This window comes from Contarinia nasturtii, unplaced genomic scaffold (assembly GCF_009176525.2).
Source record: "Contarinia nasturtii isolate CC-2019 unplaced genomic scaffold, AAFC_CNas_1.1 Cnas_scaffold_533, whole genome shotgun sequence".
NCBI lineage: Eukaryota > Metazoa > Arthropoda > Insecta > Diptera > Cecidomyiidae > Contarinia > Contarinia nasturtii.
Genome location: NW_022197885.1, coordinates 1,835,226 through 1,852,910, shown reverse-complemented (window position 1 = coordinate 1,852,910; position 17,685 = coordinate 1,835,226). Strand labels below are relative to the sequence as shown.

The 17,685-nt window shown below is 32.0% G+C and overlaps 3 protein-coding genes across 6 annotated transcripts; 1 reads left to right on the top strand and 2 right to left on the bottom strand.

Annotated features, from left to right (window-relative positions):
- Nucleotides 1-587: 587 nt before the first annotated feature.
- Nucleotides 588-2,347, bottom strand: LOC116339798. 2 transcript variants are annotated; one of them, XM_031765847.1, is made up of 10 exons: nt 2,016-2,347; nt 1,847-1,933; nt 1,692-1,778; nt 1,561-1,623; nt 1,424-1,498; nt 1,267-1,350; nt 1,133-1,195; nt 989-1,063; nt 846-911; nt 588-775 (listed from the first exon to the last, which is right to left on the bottom strand). In XM_031765847.1, exons 1-10 carry the CDS (start codon nt 2,206-2,208, stop codon nt 717-719), a joined length of 852 nt encoding a protein of 283 aa, XP_031621707.1. In that variant the 5' UTR covers nt 2,209-2,347; the 3' UTR covers nt 588-716. The 2 variants fall into 2 exon arrangements, with proteins under 2 accessions (XP_031621707.1, XP_031621708.1); XM_031765848.1 differs by having other exon boundaries at nt 1,561-1,614.
- Nucleotides 2,348-2,880: 533 nt separating this feature from the next.
- On the bottom strand, nt 2,881-5,040 carry LOC116339586 (probable arginine--tRNA ligase, mitochondrial). Its single transcript, XM_031765550.1, has 5 exons — nt 4,924-5,040; nt 3,674-4,862; nt 3,462-3,592; nt 3,172-3,395; nt 2,881-3,098 (listed from the first exon to the last, which is right to left on the bottom strand). The coding sequence occupies exons 1-5, from the start codon at nt 4,957-4,959 to the stop codon at nt 2,945-2,947; spliced, it is 1,734 nt and encodes a 577-aa protein (XP_031621410.1). The 5' UTR covers nt 4,960-5,040; the 3' UTR covers nt 2,881-2,944.
- Nucleotides 5,041-5,470: 430 nt separating this feature from the next.
- Nucleotides 5,471-17,023, top strand: LOC116339487 (phosphatidylinositol-binding clathrin assembly protein LAP). 3 transcript variants are annotated; one of them, XM_031765383.1, is made up of 14 exons: nt 5,471-6,781; nt 9,096-9,238; nt 9,332-9,407; nt 9,728-9,748; nt 10,013-10,237; nt 10,331-10,524; nt 10,615-10,751; nt 10,815-10,932; nt 11,016-11,241; nt 11,315-11,389; nt 12,259-12,306; nt 13,808-14,103; nt 15,505-15,594; nt 16,064-17,023. In XM_031765383.1, the coding sequence occupies exons 1-14, from the start codon at nt 6,652-6,654 to the stop codon at nt 16,235-16,237; spliced, it is 1,953 nt and encodes a 650-aa protein (XP_031621243.1). In that variant the 5' UTR covers nt 5,471-6,651; the 3' UTR covers nt 16,238-17,023. The 3 variants fall into 3 exon arrangements, with proteins under 3 accessions (XP_031621243.1, XP_031621245.1, XP_031621246.1); XM_031765385.1 differs by having other exon boundaries at nt 5,476-6,781; nt 10,815-10,929; XM_031765386.1 differs by lacking the exon at nt 12,259-12,306 and having other exon boundaries at nt 5,480-6,781; nt 10,815-10,929.
- The last annotated feature ends 662 nt before the right edge of the window (nt 17,024-17,685 follow it).

Sequence of the window (17,685 nt, the reverse complement as noted above, 5' to 3'; positions counted from 1 at the left end):
GTTTCGGTTGAAAAAAGTCATGGGTGAAGGAGTTATGACCCCCGACCCCCCTGGGGGGTGGGGGGACTTGGAGGGCAGGGGTCCTAGAAAATGTCTCTCGTCATTCTGAACAACTTTGTAGTACATTATTTTTCGATCTGACCAAATTTTGACATGGTGGGGTACTCTCCTGCCTCCCCTATTTCGATTGGGCCCCCCTTATTTTCACAAATTTATTTTTTCGGCACATTATACCGATCCATATAGGTGAAATTGAAAACTTTTATTAACACTTCGATACCTTTACTGGTGAGTAATACATCAAGCAATAGCAACCAAATTATCTGATGTGATTTTTGACAGAACAAGACAGTTAAATGCTCCATAATATGTTGATACTAAACGATATTCATTTGGATAAAATGTCATGCCAAATATTATATTCTTCGGTACCAGTTTTTTCCATTTAATTTTTACTTGCCTTTGAAACTTAGAAATATGTTATGGATCTTTCAAATGGATTGAGCAATAAAATCAAACAATTTTTTCAGATTTGCCATTTTACAACTTTCGCTGCTCATAAAAAATTAGTTCAAACTGTTGTTCTTTTATTTGTTGTATTTGGTACAACATTTTTTAATTCAATATACAATGTATAGTATACATTTCATTTGTCTATAATACAATTTAGTAATTGAAGACATTTTAAAATAAGAATAGAAAGGAGAAATTGATTCCTATCCGAGTCGGCCGATGAATCTGCGGCCTGGTAAATTGTTTTGTTTTGCATTCATTTCTGTAAATATTTTAAAGGCATGTTCGAGTTAAATGGTTCTATTTATGAAAATAAAATAAAATGTTTATACTTTTATAGGCGATTCGCTCCAAATGTTTTATTTTGCTTTTCAGCGTATTTATGTAATTGTCTTTTGCTAAAATGTGATATGTATTAAAAATTTATTTTTTTTAAAAATATATATGGTGGAAATAATTGGTTGAAAAAACTTACCTTCCAGCTGATGTGTAAAGTAGTTTGTGTTTTCGTTGAGCTGCTTCTCAACGTGTATTCGTTTATCTCTTTCCTCTACAAGAAAAATCAAATGGCATTAAAATATATCGAATAAGACTCAAGTCATTTAAAAAAAAAATGTACCTTGGAAGCGGCGACCAAACAATGACGCATCTTGCTCAACTTTCACCAATTTACCAGATTTCACTAAAAAATATTAGTAATTTGTAACTATGATATGTCATATTTTATCACTTCACATTTAAAATGAAACCAACCTTTGAGCTGATTGCTCAAGTCGTTCGCCCTCTTCTCTAAAGTGGCTTTTTCCTCATTGCTTTTTGCAAGAAGCACCGTTTGAACTAATGAAAATGGATAAAACACAAAAATTAGCATAAAAAAATGTATGAACATTCAAATTGAAATAAATGGCACCTTTCAAAGTTTCTGAGAACTTTTTTTCTTCCGACAAATGCTTTTCATTTATTTCCTTGATGGAAATATCCTTTGCTAAAAGAAGAAAAAAGAAATCAAATGTATGAAGTAAATTTTATGTGTTAAAGTCAGCCAACCTTTCAAACCTTCTCGCAATTTTAATATTTCACGCAAGTGGTTAATGCCATGTTGAACATTTTCTGAAAATAAATATTATAAATATGTTAGTTTGAAATTTTATACAAATAAAATCATTTTTCAAACCAACCAGTGGCATTCTTTTTGCGGTCGTTGTCCTCGTTTGGATTTGGGCACAACTGGATCTTTACGGTTACGGATGGGTCATGGGTTTTTACTGAAATGAATTAATAACAAAAAAAAAATTGTAGTTTCAATCCAATCAAATAGTTTAATTTTTCTTACTTGTTGGATCAGTACACACATGCTTCACTTGTGTTGCAAAGGAGCTACTGCTATTTTCTACTGCTACTACTGCTACTTTCACGGGCGCTAATATTGTAACAAATGAACAAGGGATCAATTATAAGATTCACTTGAATTTAATTAAATTTAATGTTTATAAAATGCCTACCATTTGCATGTGTGTTGTTGTAGTGCTTTCTGAAAGTTTCTGCATTTTTGAAATGCAGAGTGCATTCGGTACATTTTACTGATTTGTGCATGCGTTCGATATGCTCTTCGAGGCTTTTTTTGTTGGCGTATATTTTGCCGCACTGTGCACACTTATCATGACTTATCACTTTTTTCGAAAAAACCTTATGCATCTTGGATTGGTATTTTATTATTTATCTAATTAAATCTATATTAAATTTATCTAAACCACTTTTAATGTCAAAACACAAACGTCAGAATGTAATGCGCATTATGTACTCATGATGTTCAGTTGAGACAAATGCTAACCAATACAAACACTTTTCGCACTGATTTAAATAACAATGAACAGTGTAACTGAATCGGACACAACAGGCAATGAGATGAAATGTTCCTAGTAGGTGTGTGCGTGTATTTGTGTTTTCGTTCATATACTGTAAAACATCATAAACAGAGAGCATTGTGTGGCGACACCGAAATCAATTCTCGGAAATAAAATAAACATCACTGTTTTGTTTTGAAAATCGTTATTGAAAATCGATGTTGTTTGTCGCCGGCTAAAAGATTCACCAACAAATTTGTTACAAAATGACAAGAGATGGATTTTTGAAATTTGAGATACTTTTATTGAGCACGATAATTGTTTGAGTGAAATTTTGCGCTAATTAAATTTTTTTTTTTTTTTTTTTTTTGAATTTTTTATGATCTCAACATTGTGAAGAAAACAGCATGAATAGAAATTGGAATGTTGTGATGCCGATTTGCTGAAAATTAAAATAAATTCACATCTTGAAATCATCATTTTATTTTTATTTTTTTTGAAAAAATGTGTGTGTTTTAATTGGAATTCATATTTTTATTCGACTAGTAATTCTTTTATGAAGGAACATAATTATCATAAATTTATTTTTACACTTTTTCTAAAGGTGTCACACTGATCAATTTCATACAAGATTTCAACGCATTTTTGGCTGATCTAAACAATAACATTCGCTGAGCCTGGCGATCTGGATTATTGTCTCCTTTAACCATCAATATATTAAGTGCTTTCTTCGTCCGTGTGCTGCAAAAAAATGAAAAAATAGTTTGATTATTTAAAGTCCTATACAATCTTGTTTTTTTTCGAATATGCTTACTTCAAAGAGTACATGTAATTGAGCAGACGATGTGCACCTAACATTCGTTTTGCATCATAAAGAACATCAGGTAATCTTGCTATATCTAATGCTAGCTGTACAGCCTCTGGCTCAAGTAAGTATTCGTGATTATATACACTGGCCGCTTGAATTCCTGTATTGGATTCTAGGCTACAGAGTCGACTATACGTCATTTGAAAATTCTTTGCACTTGTGGTTGCGTCCTGGAATCATATCAAAAATGTCAAATCTAATTTGAAATGATGAAATATCATTTAAAAATATTTTACTTTAACAATATCGTCCATATTAAATTCATAGCTTGCTGTTGGCATGCGTTGCAATTCGTATGCAATTAAAGCAGCAACACCTTGAAAATCAGCGGTTTTTTTCTCATCGAAATCCAAATCAATTTTCGTATCTGAAATGATTCAAGTCACAGAAAATTCTAATTGATTGTTGTTTTATTTGAGGATTCAAAAGTATAAAAAGCAAAACTTACTGGGAGAGTTAACTTGTTTGTCGTGCATGCGATCTTGTATTTCGTCCAAAATATCGCTCAAAAATACCACATTCCCTTTTCTCGTGCTCATTTTCTCAACTTTTCCGAATTTTACGTGATACAATTTGTCAGCATTTCGAACGCCAATTTTCTTAGCAATTTTAAAGAGACTGTCAAAATGGTGATGTTGTTCATTACCAGCGACGTAGTACATTCGATGAAATTTGTATCTCTTCTGACGATCGATAACCGCAGCAACGTCCCTGGTCAAATAAAGTGTGCTACCATCACTTTTAAGCAACGGCCTTCGTGTTTCTTCGTCCAATACAAACGTTTCTTTGCCATCGTTTTCGATTTGTAGAAATCCTGAATTTCTCAACGACTCTAATTGCTTTAAAATATTTACTTTTCGATAGTCCGATTCCCATTCATATGCATCGAATTTCACGCCCAATCGTCCATAAAGTTGTTCCATTTCATGTACAGTGTACTCGCGATATTTTTGCCATGCATCCAAATCGGGTAATTCACCATTTTCCATTTGACAAAATACTTTTCTAGCTTGCACTGCAAATTCCGGATCCGATTCTGCCTTACGATTTGCCGCAACATATGCATGAAATAAAAGCTTTATTGGATCTTTAGCCACTTCTTCGTCCGACAAACCAGACATTTCCATTCCAAGTTTTAAATAGCCAAATTGAGTGCCCCAATCTCCCAAATAGTTGATGCGTGTAACATTGTGACCGTAAGCTGTAAAAATATTGGACAGAAAATTTCCAATAATCGTCGATCTCAAATGGCCAATGTGAAATGGTTTTGCGATATTTGGTGAACTGAATTCAACAACTACATCCTCTCTTTGTTCATCGATCAGTTTGTAATCGGAGGGGTTTTCGGTGCAATTTAAAATTCCACCAATAAATTCAGCTTGATTCAAATGAAAAATTAGATTTTTCTCTTGATTAGAAACTGATGCAATCGACGGCGAATCATTGTAATTTGTTGATAAGAGCTTTGATACTAGGTCAGAAGCGCTAACCGAATCTTCACCACCAAGGCAACGTTGAATGGCTTTTATACTGATTTGAAAATGTGAATGTCCACCGAATTTCAATTGTAGACTGGGGATAACTCTATTTGAAAAATCGACCGGATTCAATTTACCATTGTCAACGGCTTCGAATAACTAAAAACGAATTGAAAATATACATGAATTACATGAATTTTAGAAAATATTTTTTACTCACTTTTCTGGCGATAATTTTTCGAAATTGTGTTCCCATTTTTGGGAAATAAAAATATTCATAAAAATAATCTGTGTTTATTGTCTATTTTCAACCGATAAAAAACATAACCTGTTACTGTTTGGGTGTCAATGACATTTAAATGTCAGTGTGGAAAAGTGTCAAATGTTCGTGAGTGCCTCACGAACGAACGTTCGTCAATAGCAGCGAAATACAGGTTCAAATTAAAGTCATTTGTATCATTTTAAATTTGAATCATTTTCAAAAAGTTGGTAAGATATCCAATTAAAAATGAAATAAAAAGAAAAATGTTTGCTTTTCGTGAGCATGTCATACATTGTAAATAATTCTTCTTTCAATCAATTGTGCTAACGATAGAAATTGTTGTACTAGATTATGTGTCAACGTGTACTCTAATAAACGCAATTTCCAAAAATGGATTTTGTTTTTTTTTCTCCATTCTTTTAAATACCCAATAAATTTGCATTTGATTGAGTCATAATGCGGAACTAAAATATAAAACAGGTCTTGCATGTTAAAAAAAGAAGAAGAAAAAATGTAAATGTTGCCGAATGATAGCGGCTACAATTTGAAAACTGATGAAACAAAAATACACCCAAGAGATAGTCGCTAGATTTCTGACAGTGAGTGTGAAATGGTATGACTGAAATGGCAATAAAATTGACTGTAATGTGGAGATACACAAACACATAGTACGTGAAAAAGATGCCAATCGAGTACAATCCAACCTACGAATCAGTGGTGTTGCATGAGAACCATTTTTGATTCCATCAAACAACACACACAAAAAATTCATTTTGTACACGGGCGCAAGAAGTTTCTCAATCGCATTCGCGTTTAATTCATATTCGTTTTATGTTTTGCAAATTGTCAATAATCACTCAATCGTCTTGCATTTGAATTGTATAATGATTTGATGGAAAAATAATTGGCATCATTTTAAATTTTATGTGATTTGTTTATTGTACAGTGTGAACGAATTAAACACCGAAATAAGTAATATTGAGAACTTATGTGATTATCAGTATGGTGTATTGATTGTGGTGTAACATATAAAAAAAGATACTTGCGCTGTCACTTGGCATCAAATAAAATATTTCTCTTATGTATAATAAACCAAGGGGCCATCATTCGGATATTCGCGTTTCAATTGAAAATAAGTTAAATGTAAATTGAACTGATAAAACGTGTGCGACAGGGCAACATCGTTTCGATGTAATGTGAATGAACGAACGGCAGAGAGAGAGAAAAAAAAGCTGAAAACGCCACAAAAATTTATGGTGTTAGTCACGAAAGTTGAAAGTAGTGTTCCAAAAATCGATTATTCACACCACACGCATAAAAGCGAGAAATTGTGTTTCTGTCCTGTTTTTTTTTCTTAAATTTAAAAAGAAAAAAAAAACATTTCAAAAATAAACAGTTGGAATATTCATCGACAATAAAGACCGAAAAAAGATCAAATTCAAATAGAACATCGTCTGTTTTGCTGTTATAAAACATTATTTTTAATCGATTCAAAGCTATTTTTGTCGGTATCACTTGAGAAATAACAAAAATTACAGTGAAATTCACACAGATATTCGCACTTGATTAAATAAAAACGAACAACAACAACAATAAGAAGAACAAAATCTACCCGTGAAAATAATTGATTAAAATCAATAGAAGTTAATTTTCAAGTGTACCATTTAAGATATACATTTAAAAAAAATGGCTGGTCAAACAATAAACGATCGACTTTTAGCGGCCCGACACAGTTTAGCTGGTCAAGGACTTGCTAAATCAGTATGCAAGGCGACTACAGAAGAAATGATTGCACCCAAGAAAAAACATTTAGATTGTAAGTGTGTCTTTTTCTCTTTTTCCGTCTTTCTCAGTCTTTCTCTCTTTCCCTCTGTCTCTCAAAGTTATAATAAATACGTGTTAAAATCAGAATGTTCAAATAAACATTTTTCTGACTGTGACTTAATATCGCTGGAAAAAAATTGGAAGAAATCAGATATTTGCTTTATCAGTTTCGTTCATGTTAATTGGTTTTGGAACCTCTTTCTCCATTCATACATTTATCAATTTCAATTCAATCTTTTTTCATTAAAAGATACATTCATTTCCTGTTTTCGTTTCTTTTTTTGTTTCAAAATGATACATTTCTCCCCATTTCTTTTATCAGTCAACCGTATACATTCATTTACTTCATATTTGACTATTTTGTGGCTTGTTTGATATGTGAGATTGCAGTTTCGAAAGAGAAAAAAAAAACACCAATACACAATAAACAATCGCAAAAAGTATCGCATGCGTCAATGTGGTCGTGTGTCCTTGAAGTATATGCTACGGGTTCTTTTTCATGTAAAGCATATTACACGATATGTTTATACAATACTGTGTGCAGCATATCACAGCTATGCGTCGCATGATTCTTTCATTCTATCTGTGTATGCATATCAACGCCATTGTACAACATACAATAAGCTGAAGAATTCACACTCAAACATATATTAAATGCTTTTTCATCATTCTCATAATATGCGTTCGACAACTATGCCCAAGTGAATTTTTCACATCGCGAGAACTGTAAGAAAAGGAACCGTTTCATCGTGTGTATTGGTGTGTTGTGGCAAAAGCATTTATGTGACGTTGTTTTCTCACGTAACTTTTTCTGCTGCGATTGAGTGAGCGCGAGATTGTGAGCGCGCAAATCAATTTTCATCGTTGATTGCGAATGTGTTGCTACTGTAGGTTTGCTTGTGTGTGTGTTTGTGTGCCATGGCGAATTGACAGGGGAAACATTTGTGCAGGCAATTTATACCTACTACTGTTATCACAAACACATTCGACTCGATTTTATGTTTGTTTCGCAACAACTATTCTATGTTTAAATATATACAATGCACGATTGTTTACGCATTTGTTTCTTCAACAAGCCACACAAGCGCCAAGATTTCATTGAAAATACTTCAAGATTATTCGGTTTTGAATCTTTGACCTTTTTCTATGTTCGGTTTCGCTTTGTTTTCGTGTTTATCATCTTAAATTAATGATAGTCAGCGTATAGACCAGCGATGATTTCATAAGAACTCTTTCGAACTTGAGTTAAAAACAAAGAGAAGAGGCAAAAGAAAATGCGAATTATGTCGAGAGAATCGGAAATTGTATTCATTCATTTTGATAAACATTCCGTTGGATTACTCATCACTTCGCATTGAATGCACTTGAATGTTTATTGCATCGCAATATTCCTGATAAAGTCTACTTACATCGGATATCTATTTCTTTGCCATTTGTTTTATTTTTGTTTCTCGCGCAAAAATCGAATTCGCTCTTTAAAATTTAATGCCAAATGGATTACAATGAATTTTCATGTACACTTGAATATTTTATTAGCACTTAATCGAACAGATGCTGCAGACAATAATAAAAAAAATGATATAACGTCAAAAGTAGACCAGAAATACTTTGTCGATCAACAAGTCATCAACCTTATTCAAGACGGAAAGAATGTAATATCAGCTATCAATGAGTGAGAGTTAGTCAATAGTATTAAATTATTCTCATCAATGTAACAAATGTTTACTTCTTAGTTTGAAAATTGTAACATTGAACATGAGATAAGAATGTGGAGAATGCCATGAATATCATTGTCATTTGTTTGAGATTAAAAGGGTCGGAAATCCATTCCGGATGGAAACAAGATCGAGTAACAGAATTCATCTGTGTAAAAATGATGCAGCTATCGATGTGTGGGCGTTATAGCAAAATGGTTCATATACATGTGATTTTGGAATGACAAGTGTTTTAAAATTAACAAAATTCCAACCATTATGTCATGTGATAATCAAGAGGTTTTTTTGCAACAGCTGTTAATTTACATTCGTAGCCAAAACCCTGTAATCAATACTGCCACACAAAAAAAATGATACGAAACCTTTCTACGCCTAGAAAGCCCTTTCTATGTCTTGTGATAGCGTTTGCTCTCGAATAAAATTGAAAACAAATAACATATAATAAAAGCACGAGAGGCAGAGAGAGAGAGAATATTTCATTTACAACGGATCAAATTATACATATGTTTACATAAATAAAATAATGCGACATGTTTTTGTTTAGTCGACAATTTCTAAATGACATTGACTTCATTACAAATTTTTCCACAGATTTAGTGCACTGTACAAATGAACCAAATGTATCAATACCACAATTGGCCAATTTGTTGGTGGAACGAACACAAAATGCGAATTGGGTGGTCGTCTACAAATCATTACTCACCGTACATCATCTTTTAGCATATGGAAATGAGGTAAATTCTTCTAAAAATACAAAAACATAGGAAAAACACCCAAAAGATGCACACTTTTGTAATACACCACATTTTATTTACGTCTATTTACAGAGATTTATGCAATACTTAGCGTCAAGTAATTCCACGTTTAATTTAAGCAATTTCCTGGATAAAGGTGGCGTTCAAGGTATGTTTTATGTGCAATTTCAAATACCGTTGTTTTCATTTTCGTATCTTTATTACGAAAACTAACTTGCTTTGAAATAACGTTGAACTAATTAATTTAGAAATGCTTCCCAATGGTAGCAGTTTAACACATCAGCTTAACAATTATTTCGATATTTGAAATGAAATTCAATCTACTAAACCGTGTAAATAATCTCTTTAATTTGCTACGTAAAATTGTAATTCTTTTTCATGCAACTAACAACCTGGCTTTTTCCATCTAAAAAAATGCGTCAATTATTATCAAAACCAATAACCAAATACAATACCTTGACGCAATAGGCACCGTCGGTGCAAGGATTGGTAAGTGGACATATATATTTTACCTAAACCTATTTTTTTTTCGTTTTGGTATTTTATTATTATTTTAATTACGATTGGCGATACTAACCTTCCCATTGGGAATTCCGCCCATTTTCGTTCACAACTTTATTTACGAAATTATGATTAGTTTTATATGTTTCACAATTAATATTTTATGTTGGCTATTAATCATTTTAGCCCAAAAACTTTTGATTAATTAATAATTTTATTGATTTTTTTTGTTCTCTCACACACATATTCAAGGCTATGATATGTCACCGTTCATTCGACGCTATGCAAAATACCTGAACGATAAGGCATTGTCGTATCGCACCGTGGCATTCGACTTTTGTAAGGTGAAACGGGGAAAGGAAGAAGGCTCATTACGTACCATGAATGCAGATAAATTGTTGAAAACATTACCAGTGCTACAGTCACAATTGGACGGTCTGCTTGAGTTTGACTGCCAGGCCAATGATCTCTCTAATGGTAAGTTACACGTCAGGGAAAACACACACACACACCTTGGCATGTTAGACGAGATATTATAATAAATATGCGCTTTTTTTGCAATGGTTTCAGGTGTGATAAACATGTGCTTCATGCTTCTGTTTCGTGACTTGATCCGTTTGTTTGCATGCTACAATGATGGTATCATTAATTTACTGGAAAAGTACTTCGATATGAACAAAAAGCAATGTAAAGACGCATTGGATTTGTATAAACGATTTTTGGTGCGAATGGATCGTGTTGGTGAATTTCTTAAAGTGGCTGAGGTAAATACTTCAATACAATTACACTTTACCCCACATTCAATATGAATTCAATGAAATTAAAACAAGAAAAACGAACGATTTCCGTTGTAGAATGTCGGCATTGATAAGGGAGATATTCCAGATTTAACTAAGGCACCAAGTTCATTGCTTGATGCACTTGAGGGTCATCTGGCTACATTAGAAGGTCGAAAAACATCCGCTGCAAATACACCAACACAATCATCTGGGTAATATCTCTTGACTTTTTTTTTTCATCAAAAACATTTCATTTGTTTTCCTTCAAATTTTAGCGCTGCGTTTGGTGCATCCGCATCCACTCGTAACGATCAATATTCAAATGGTATCGATGAATCAATCAAACAACAAGCTCTTGCCGAAGAAGAAGCCGCCATGAATCAATACAAAGTAGTCAGAATTGATTTTTTTTATTTATTCCGAGTATAAATATATTGAATATTTGTTAAATATTCTTTTAAACCATTTTGAAATAGCAAACGAAAGTAATATCACCAACTGGAGGCGCATCAGCAGCAGCGAATAATCCATTTTTGTCATCGCCAACAAGTGTAGGAAATATTGTTGATTTGTTTGGTCCAACCGCAGCTTCCGCCGTGCCACCAAATTCAAAGGCATCCGATGATCTGTTGCAATTAGGAAATCCATTTGCAGATATGTTTGGTAGTCCGGCTCCAGCTCCTCCAGCTCAGCCACTTGTTGGTAACTATCAAAATAAAAGAAAGTTGAAAAATGGATTTCAAACTCATTTCGTAAATTTTTTCATTGAATTTAGCTCCTGCACCACAAAGCAATGCATTTGTGTCGGACAGTAATTTCTCATCGGTATTTGGTGCCAGTGAACCAGTTGGTAAGATCAGCCATTCAACACTCTTCATTTCAATGATATGGTTTTTTTTTTTAATTTTATTTCTGATGCAATTCCTCTTACGAAATTCATTCGTATGCACACATTACTAAAAAAAATCTGTTAAATTACACAAAAAAGGGTGTGCACTGTACAGATAAAAACTAAAATTCAATTGATTTTTATCCGCTTAACATTCAAATCCCGTTCAAACCGTTTAACATTCAAATAACCTGCTTATCAATTCAACGCAATCCATTAGACTCGTAATTTGTATATGTGAAAACAAAATACATTTGCATTGATTATGCAAATGTGTTCCGAGCAGTGAACGCATATACATATCATACGGCGAGCAATGTGAATGATTTGAATTTTTGCATGTAATTCTCCCGAATTTCACTATCCCAACCCAATTATGTGAATTGGAAAAGTTTTCTTCATTTCAAATGATCCAACGATATTTTTTATTCTTTAAATCGATTTGAGTCGCAATGTAAACCGGATGATCGGGATAATCATAGTTAAAAAGCATTTTAAAATGAAACTTCTTCGTATTCAAGCCACCTCATTGCATTTACTTTTGCGAAATATTTGGATTTAGTTTTTTAAAAAAACGTCCGACTCTTTTGTTGAGCCATATAACATACTAGTATGTTATACTAGTTTTAGTCAAAATATTAAATATTGAATATGTGTAGATAATAGATTTATTGTAGACCCCCATATTTTGATTTCATTTTTTTAATGAAACGAGCGTGCTTTTAATTTTGATTTTCTCAAAATAAATTATCTAATTTTATTTGTGTTATTTTTGTGCCGTATCTGGGGTGCCATTTACCTCTCTCCCTTGGACTGAATTAAAACAATAGAAGAGACTTTACCGAATCCATTTCTATCGGAACCAATTGCTCCAGCAGGTGATTTAGCAAAATAGTTGTGAAAAACCGCAGCCAGTTCATCTTGTTGATATGATTTATTTAATAAGATGAATTGGTTGCGATGGTTTATGTGTGCACAAAATAGAGTCGTCACCTTCATCGAACCAATTACCATTGTCGTGAAATTTATGTGTGTCTGACAATGAAAATATGCCAAGGAAAATTTTACGAATAGAAAAAAAAACTCCAGAACTGATCTTTTCCATTGGAATTTTCAATATATTTTCCATCATTTTGAATTGAAAGCCTTTTGTGGTACAATTCACGGAATGTGAACTGCACAAAAAACTTTCAAAACTTTTCGAATGAAGTGAATGGAAATTTGTGTCCAAATTGTTCGTTTTTTTTTTTTCAATTCGTAATTTACGTTGTACAGTTGCCTTATGTCTAAAGTCAATTTTAAAGCGTATTATTTAATGGTATATAATGCAAATACACTTGAGTAAAATATGAATAATGTCCAATGCATTCAGCACTGCAATCAAAACCGAATGTACTACGGCACCAAAGAAACAATTTTCATTTTTTATCGAATTTTCAACGTAATTTTTCGTTCCTTTTCTTTTTATATGTTATGTCCCCCATATTGTGTTTATCATGAGTTTTCTTCGCTGTTTTAAATATTGTTTTTCTGTTTTCTTAAAATGCTTTCATATGCTTATCCCATGACGAATTCAGTTCAAAAATGTGTTTCTGCTTATCTTGTATTTTGGAATCGCTTACGTTCCGATGAATAAGCGAAAAAGTGATCATAGTCATACATATATTTAATAAAATTTATTTTACATTTAAAACTCATTACTCTTTCATATCCCGTGATGTTTTTGTATCCTGTTAAATCCGTCCATATAACTTGATAATTAAAATAAGTGATAGACTTGCGGCGTTATATAACCAATTGTTGCTATCACCCAGCTACTGGTATTGTATATGCGCCCAGGTCTGTTAAGAATTAGTTAATATCTGATTCATCGAAACTGAATTTCAACATTATGGGGTTGTATCATTAATTTCATAGATTTTTTGTTATTCATTTTATGTGGGTTGCAGTATGTTCGTTTTTTTTATTGTTCCAAACATTTTAGTTTAAGATTAAATGTTTGTGTAATTGTTTTTGTGTCATATCATCATTTCTATGTAACTAACTCATTTTCTTATTTGTTTTCTTATTTTTTTATTTTTCTTCTTTCTCTCTTTTTTTTCCATTTTTTATTGAATATTTTTTTCTCATTTTTATTCAACTTACACTTACGGATGGGGATTTTATTAACCAAATTACTAAAAAAAATCCAACACACACACACACGAATTGTTATCCCGAACTCAAAACACTACTAATATTTTGGGGATAAAAACTACATACATGACCATTTCACACAATTTATGAACAACAAACACAAACACACACACACATTTACACAATCGCACATCAAAAACAACAACAACAAACACTTTGGAAAAAACAAACAAACAAAAAAAGGTTTTGACGCATTGGGTGATGTTTTGAAACCAGCTTCTGCTTTGTCTGCGTCAACAACAAACGGTTCTGTTTCATCAACAGGTCAACAATCACAGACGGCTGGCCAAGCACCACAATCAAATTCAACTGGAAAAGTACTTACAGGCGATTTGGATAGTTCGTTGGCATCGCTAGCGGAAAATTTAACGATGAACAAAAGTCAATGGAATTCACCAAAAAATACGGCCAAACCCGGCTCAACCGGATGGTCACCGCAACCAATGGCTGCCACAACCAATACAAACTATCGTCCAATGGTAAGAATATACATTTTTATACATTCAATGTTCAATAATTCAATCTATTTTGTGTGCAATATACTCATTTGGCTTCACTGTTCTACTTTTTTTTCCTAACATTTTTTCTTCTTTGGAATCATGTACATAAAAAATTGACCAAATACATCAAAAAAATCTCTAGTAAAAGTGCAAAAAATGATTACTTCGCTGATGGATTTCAAGTTTTATCGATATTTTTTATTTCATTTTATGTTCAACGTCAATTTATCCCGTCAACCAATCAGAATAGCAAAAATATTGACATTTTTTTTCTATCAGTTTGTATCATTTTATCCACTTTTATCATTTTTTTTAAATCATTCATTCGCCCATTTATTATTGTGTATGGAACTCACCCATTTTTATAGTGGTCGAAAAGTGAATGAAGACATTCGAAGCGCAATCTCTATATACACATTGAAAGGAAGTACCTTAGATTCTAGTCAATGAATTAGTGGTTATATTTGTTCATATATTCGTGTTTGATACATTCACGATTGAAATGCTACACATTTGCGTCTTTTAGCAAATTTCAACTCATTGGATTCATTAAATCTATTTTTAGACAATTTTTAAATAAAAAAAAAAATAACATTCTTTTTGCTTGCAACGTTCATTTTTGATGTGTTTAATAGGTAACATTACATTTTAAATACCTAATACAAAGCGCTGAATCATTTTTTTATCATTCAACTAATCATTATTACAAAATATAAGCAATTGCATGACAATATGTGTTTTGTATCGTCAGTGTCATCAAAATTCATTTGTTTGCTACAGCAAATTGATTTTTTTCATTGCTTTTCATTGATGCGTTCTCTTCCAATAAAAAAATCAACATTTCTAGCGCTTTTTTGCCAGGTTTTCATGAATGACGTAGTAATAATTTGATAAAATTTAACAAAATCAGAAAAAAAGAAAGAAATAGTTGCTCTCGCTGAGCGAATAGCATGAATCATTCTCATTTCATTTTGCGCCAATGTCTTCTTGTTTAAACAATTAATATTTAAAATGCTTGCACATTATCCACAAATACACAAACGGGTCGGTCTTAATAATATCTATACAACCTTATTTTCGCCTACTAAAAACCTTTTATTTTGTTAATCGTTTGACTTGATTTGGTTTTTTATCTGTTAGATTTTCATTGTTTGTTTTTAAAGAATTTTTTTTTATTTGAATGTTTTTTTTTGAAATTTTTTTTTAGTTGTGAATTTTATGTTTATTTTTTTTTTCATTTATTTTCTTCCTTTTTTTGTAAAACAACACACACAATATAAAAACGCGATAACCACATATAAAACCAAAATATGCACTCACGTTAAAAAAAAAAACTATTTAATCGGCTAATACGAAATAAAAAAAATAAAAAATAAATAGGCGCAAGGTACTGTAAGTCCAGCTCCAAGCACTGTACATTATCCATTTGTACATGCTTACAATTCTGCAATGACGCAATACCTACAACAGGTAAGAAGAATAATCATTCAATGCAAACTGTAGACACCATCTAACCATTAAAATCTCGCTGTCTCTACCCCCTTTCATCCATGTTTCTTTTCTTTTATTCAAATTATTATTGAATTATTTAAAAAGCAATATTCGTAGTGAATAGTCACACTTTCGAATATATTTAATGACACTTGAGAAAATGAAAGAATATATATTTGGTTTCGGTCCTTTTATTAAGAAAATCTGTTCCTTATTTATAAACAGACATATTTTGGTTCGTTTATTTATTTTTTTTTAAATATTATTTTAAAAATAAGAAATGCAACTTTAAAGACGAATGAAAATGTTCCAATTTATTCGAAAGGTTTATCTCAACATTGAGCAAACATTATCCATCCGATGTATGAACACACATCAAATTTATGATCTTAATTAATTGTTTTTTTCTTGTTTCTTTTTGTTTTTTTTTTCGTGTTTGAATCGTTAGCAAGGGATGCCAATGCGTCAACCGATGATGGCCGGGGCGCAACCTGGAATGATGCCAATGAATATGGCTCAACAACAACCATTCATCATTCCACAACAAACGAGTGCCGTGTCAACTGACCATCAAAATGGGAAAGCCAATAATGTACAACTGGATCCGTTTGGAGCATTTTAAATGTGTTTGGCGTAATAACAAATAAGCAAGCAACAATAAATTATGGCATCGATTGAAACAGATTAGAAAAAAAATACAAAACAAACTACATAGATTCTATTCTACTATATATTATATATGTATAAAAAACAAAAGAGGAATTCTGATCATTATTTACAAAGAAAATTAAATAAATTCTATTCATACAGTTCATGAGATGAGATAACTTCAGAGCAGAAAAAAGAGAGTTTGTAGAGTATAAATATAAAAGGAGAAAATCTCTCTCTCTATATATATATATATTATAAATATATTTAAATATTGATTTATGTTCAAAGTATTATGCATGAGAGCCGCAGCGGCAACTGAGAGAAAAAGAACAAATTAACACACACTTTGTCGCCGTCGACGGTGAATCGCTTAGTTTAAATCATATGATATATATATAATAATGTTTGCAAATAGCATCATTTCGATATAAAAAAATGTTATAATTCGAGATAGAGAAAAAAAAAGAGAATAAATCGCAGAGAACAAAAATTATTATACGGCAGCAGCAGAAAAGTAGTTGAGTTCTTTTTTTTTTAAGTTTGTTTAAAGAAAATTTACTTGCATCATATTCTGCACGCTCGGTATGAGTGCATAGCAATGGAGAGTCAATAAAATTGAAAATGAGAAACGCAAGCAACTTGATGAACAATATGTATTTAATCTTGACTTCAAAACGTTATTTCATTTGAAATCGCTTAAAATTTTCATCCTATGTAATTTACTTGCAAAATATAGGTCAGAACAAAAACAAAACTATATGTAGAGAGATTTTAATTTATGCATCAAAGTCTTATGAGAAAGAAATAGACGAACCATTTTTAGCAACGTGCTGAATACTTCAAACTCACACACACATACACAACATATACACACACACGATCCACAAAGTGGCTGAACTGTTAGTAAATAAAAACAATATTGTGAAAGATAATAATATGTAGGGAATGTAGTGGATTGATCAACTGATGCTCTAACTATACTTAGCTACTAGATGAAGAATACAACATCAATATATGTGTATATGAAGCGATATGAACCAAGAAAAAAGACATCGACGATCGAACAATTGAGATATATTTAATGTAATCAAAATGAGTCCACACGTAACAGAACAAACAAAAAAAATGTGCAATTCCAATCGGACATCAAATTCACAAAAACTATGAAAGAGTCTAACGAAAATCTATTTTGAATTTATTCGCAATCCTTGTATAGCGTTTTGTGTTGTGTTTATTGTAAATTTTCCAATGCACTAACTTGATTTAAATAAAGAAAAATTGGAAGCTATATTCGTGTCGTCTTTTTTTTCACTCTGAATATTACACGATTTGTGACGGAAATCATGTCAATCATTCGATTGAATATTTTAACACATATCAAACACTGGAAACGTGAATGAAGCCTGCGTATGTATGCGA

What these genes read in the sequence shown, in the direction of transcription:
- LOC116339487 (XM_031765383.1), top strand. Translation starts at nt 6,652, where the DNA reads ATGGCTGGTCAAACAATAAACGATCGACTTTTAGCGGCCCGACACAGT. An exon ending in CAAGAAAAAACATTTAGATT is followed by an intron (nt 6,782 to 9,095) that starts GTAAGTGTGTCT and finishes ATTTTTCCACAG; the next exon opens with ATTTAGTGCACTGTACAAAT. An exon ending in GGATAAAGGTGGCGTTCAAG is followed by an intron (nt 9,408 to 9,727) that starts GTATGTTTTATG and finishes TTGACGCAATAG; the next exon opens with GCACCGTCGGTGCAAGGATT.
- LOC116339586 (XM_031765550.1), bottom strand. Translation starts at nt 4,959, where the DNA reads ATGGGAACACAATTTCGAAAAATTATCGCCAGAAAA. An exon ending in GAAAAATTATCGCCAGAAAA is followed by an intron (nt 4,863 to 4,923) that starts GTGAGTAAAAAA and finishes ATTCGTTTTTAG; the next exon opens with TTATTCGAAGCCGTTGACAA. An exon ending in AATTACATGTACTCTTTGAA is followed by an intron (nt 3,099 to 3,171) that starts GTAAGCATATTC and finishes ATTTTTTTGCAG; the next exon opens with CACACGGACGAAGAAAGCAC.
- LOC116339798 (XM_031765847.1), bottom strand. Translation starts at nt 2,208, where the DNA reads ATGCATAAGGTTTTTTCGAAAAAAGTGATAAGTCATGATAAGTGTGCA. An exon ending in CAACAACACACATGCAAATG is followed by an intron (nt 1,934 to 2,015) that starts GTAGGCATTTTA and finishes TTACAATATTAG; the next exon opens with CGCCCGTGAAAGTAGCAGTA. An exon ending in GTTTGGTCGCCGCTTCCAAG is followed by an intron (nt 1,064 to 1,132) that starts GTACATTTTTTT and finishes TTTTTCTTGTAG; the next exon opens with AGGAAAGAGATAAACGAATA.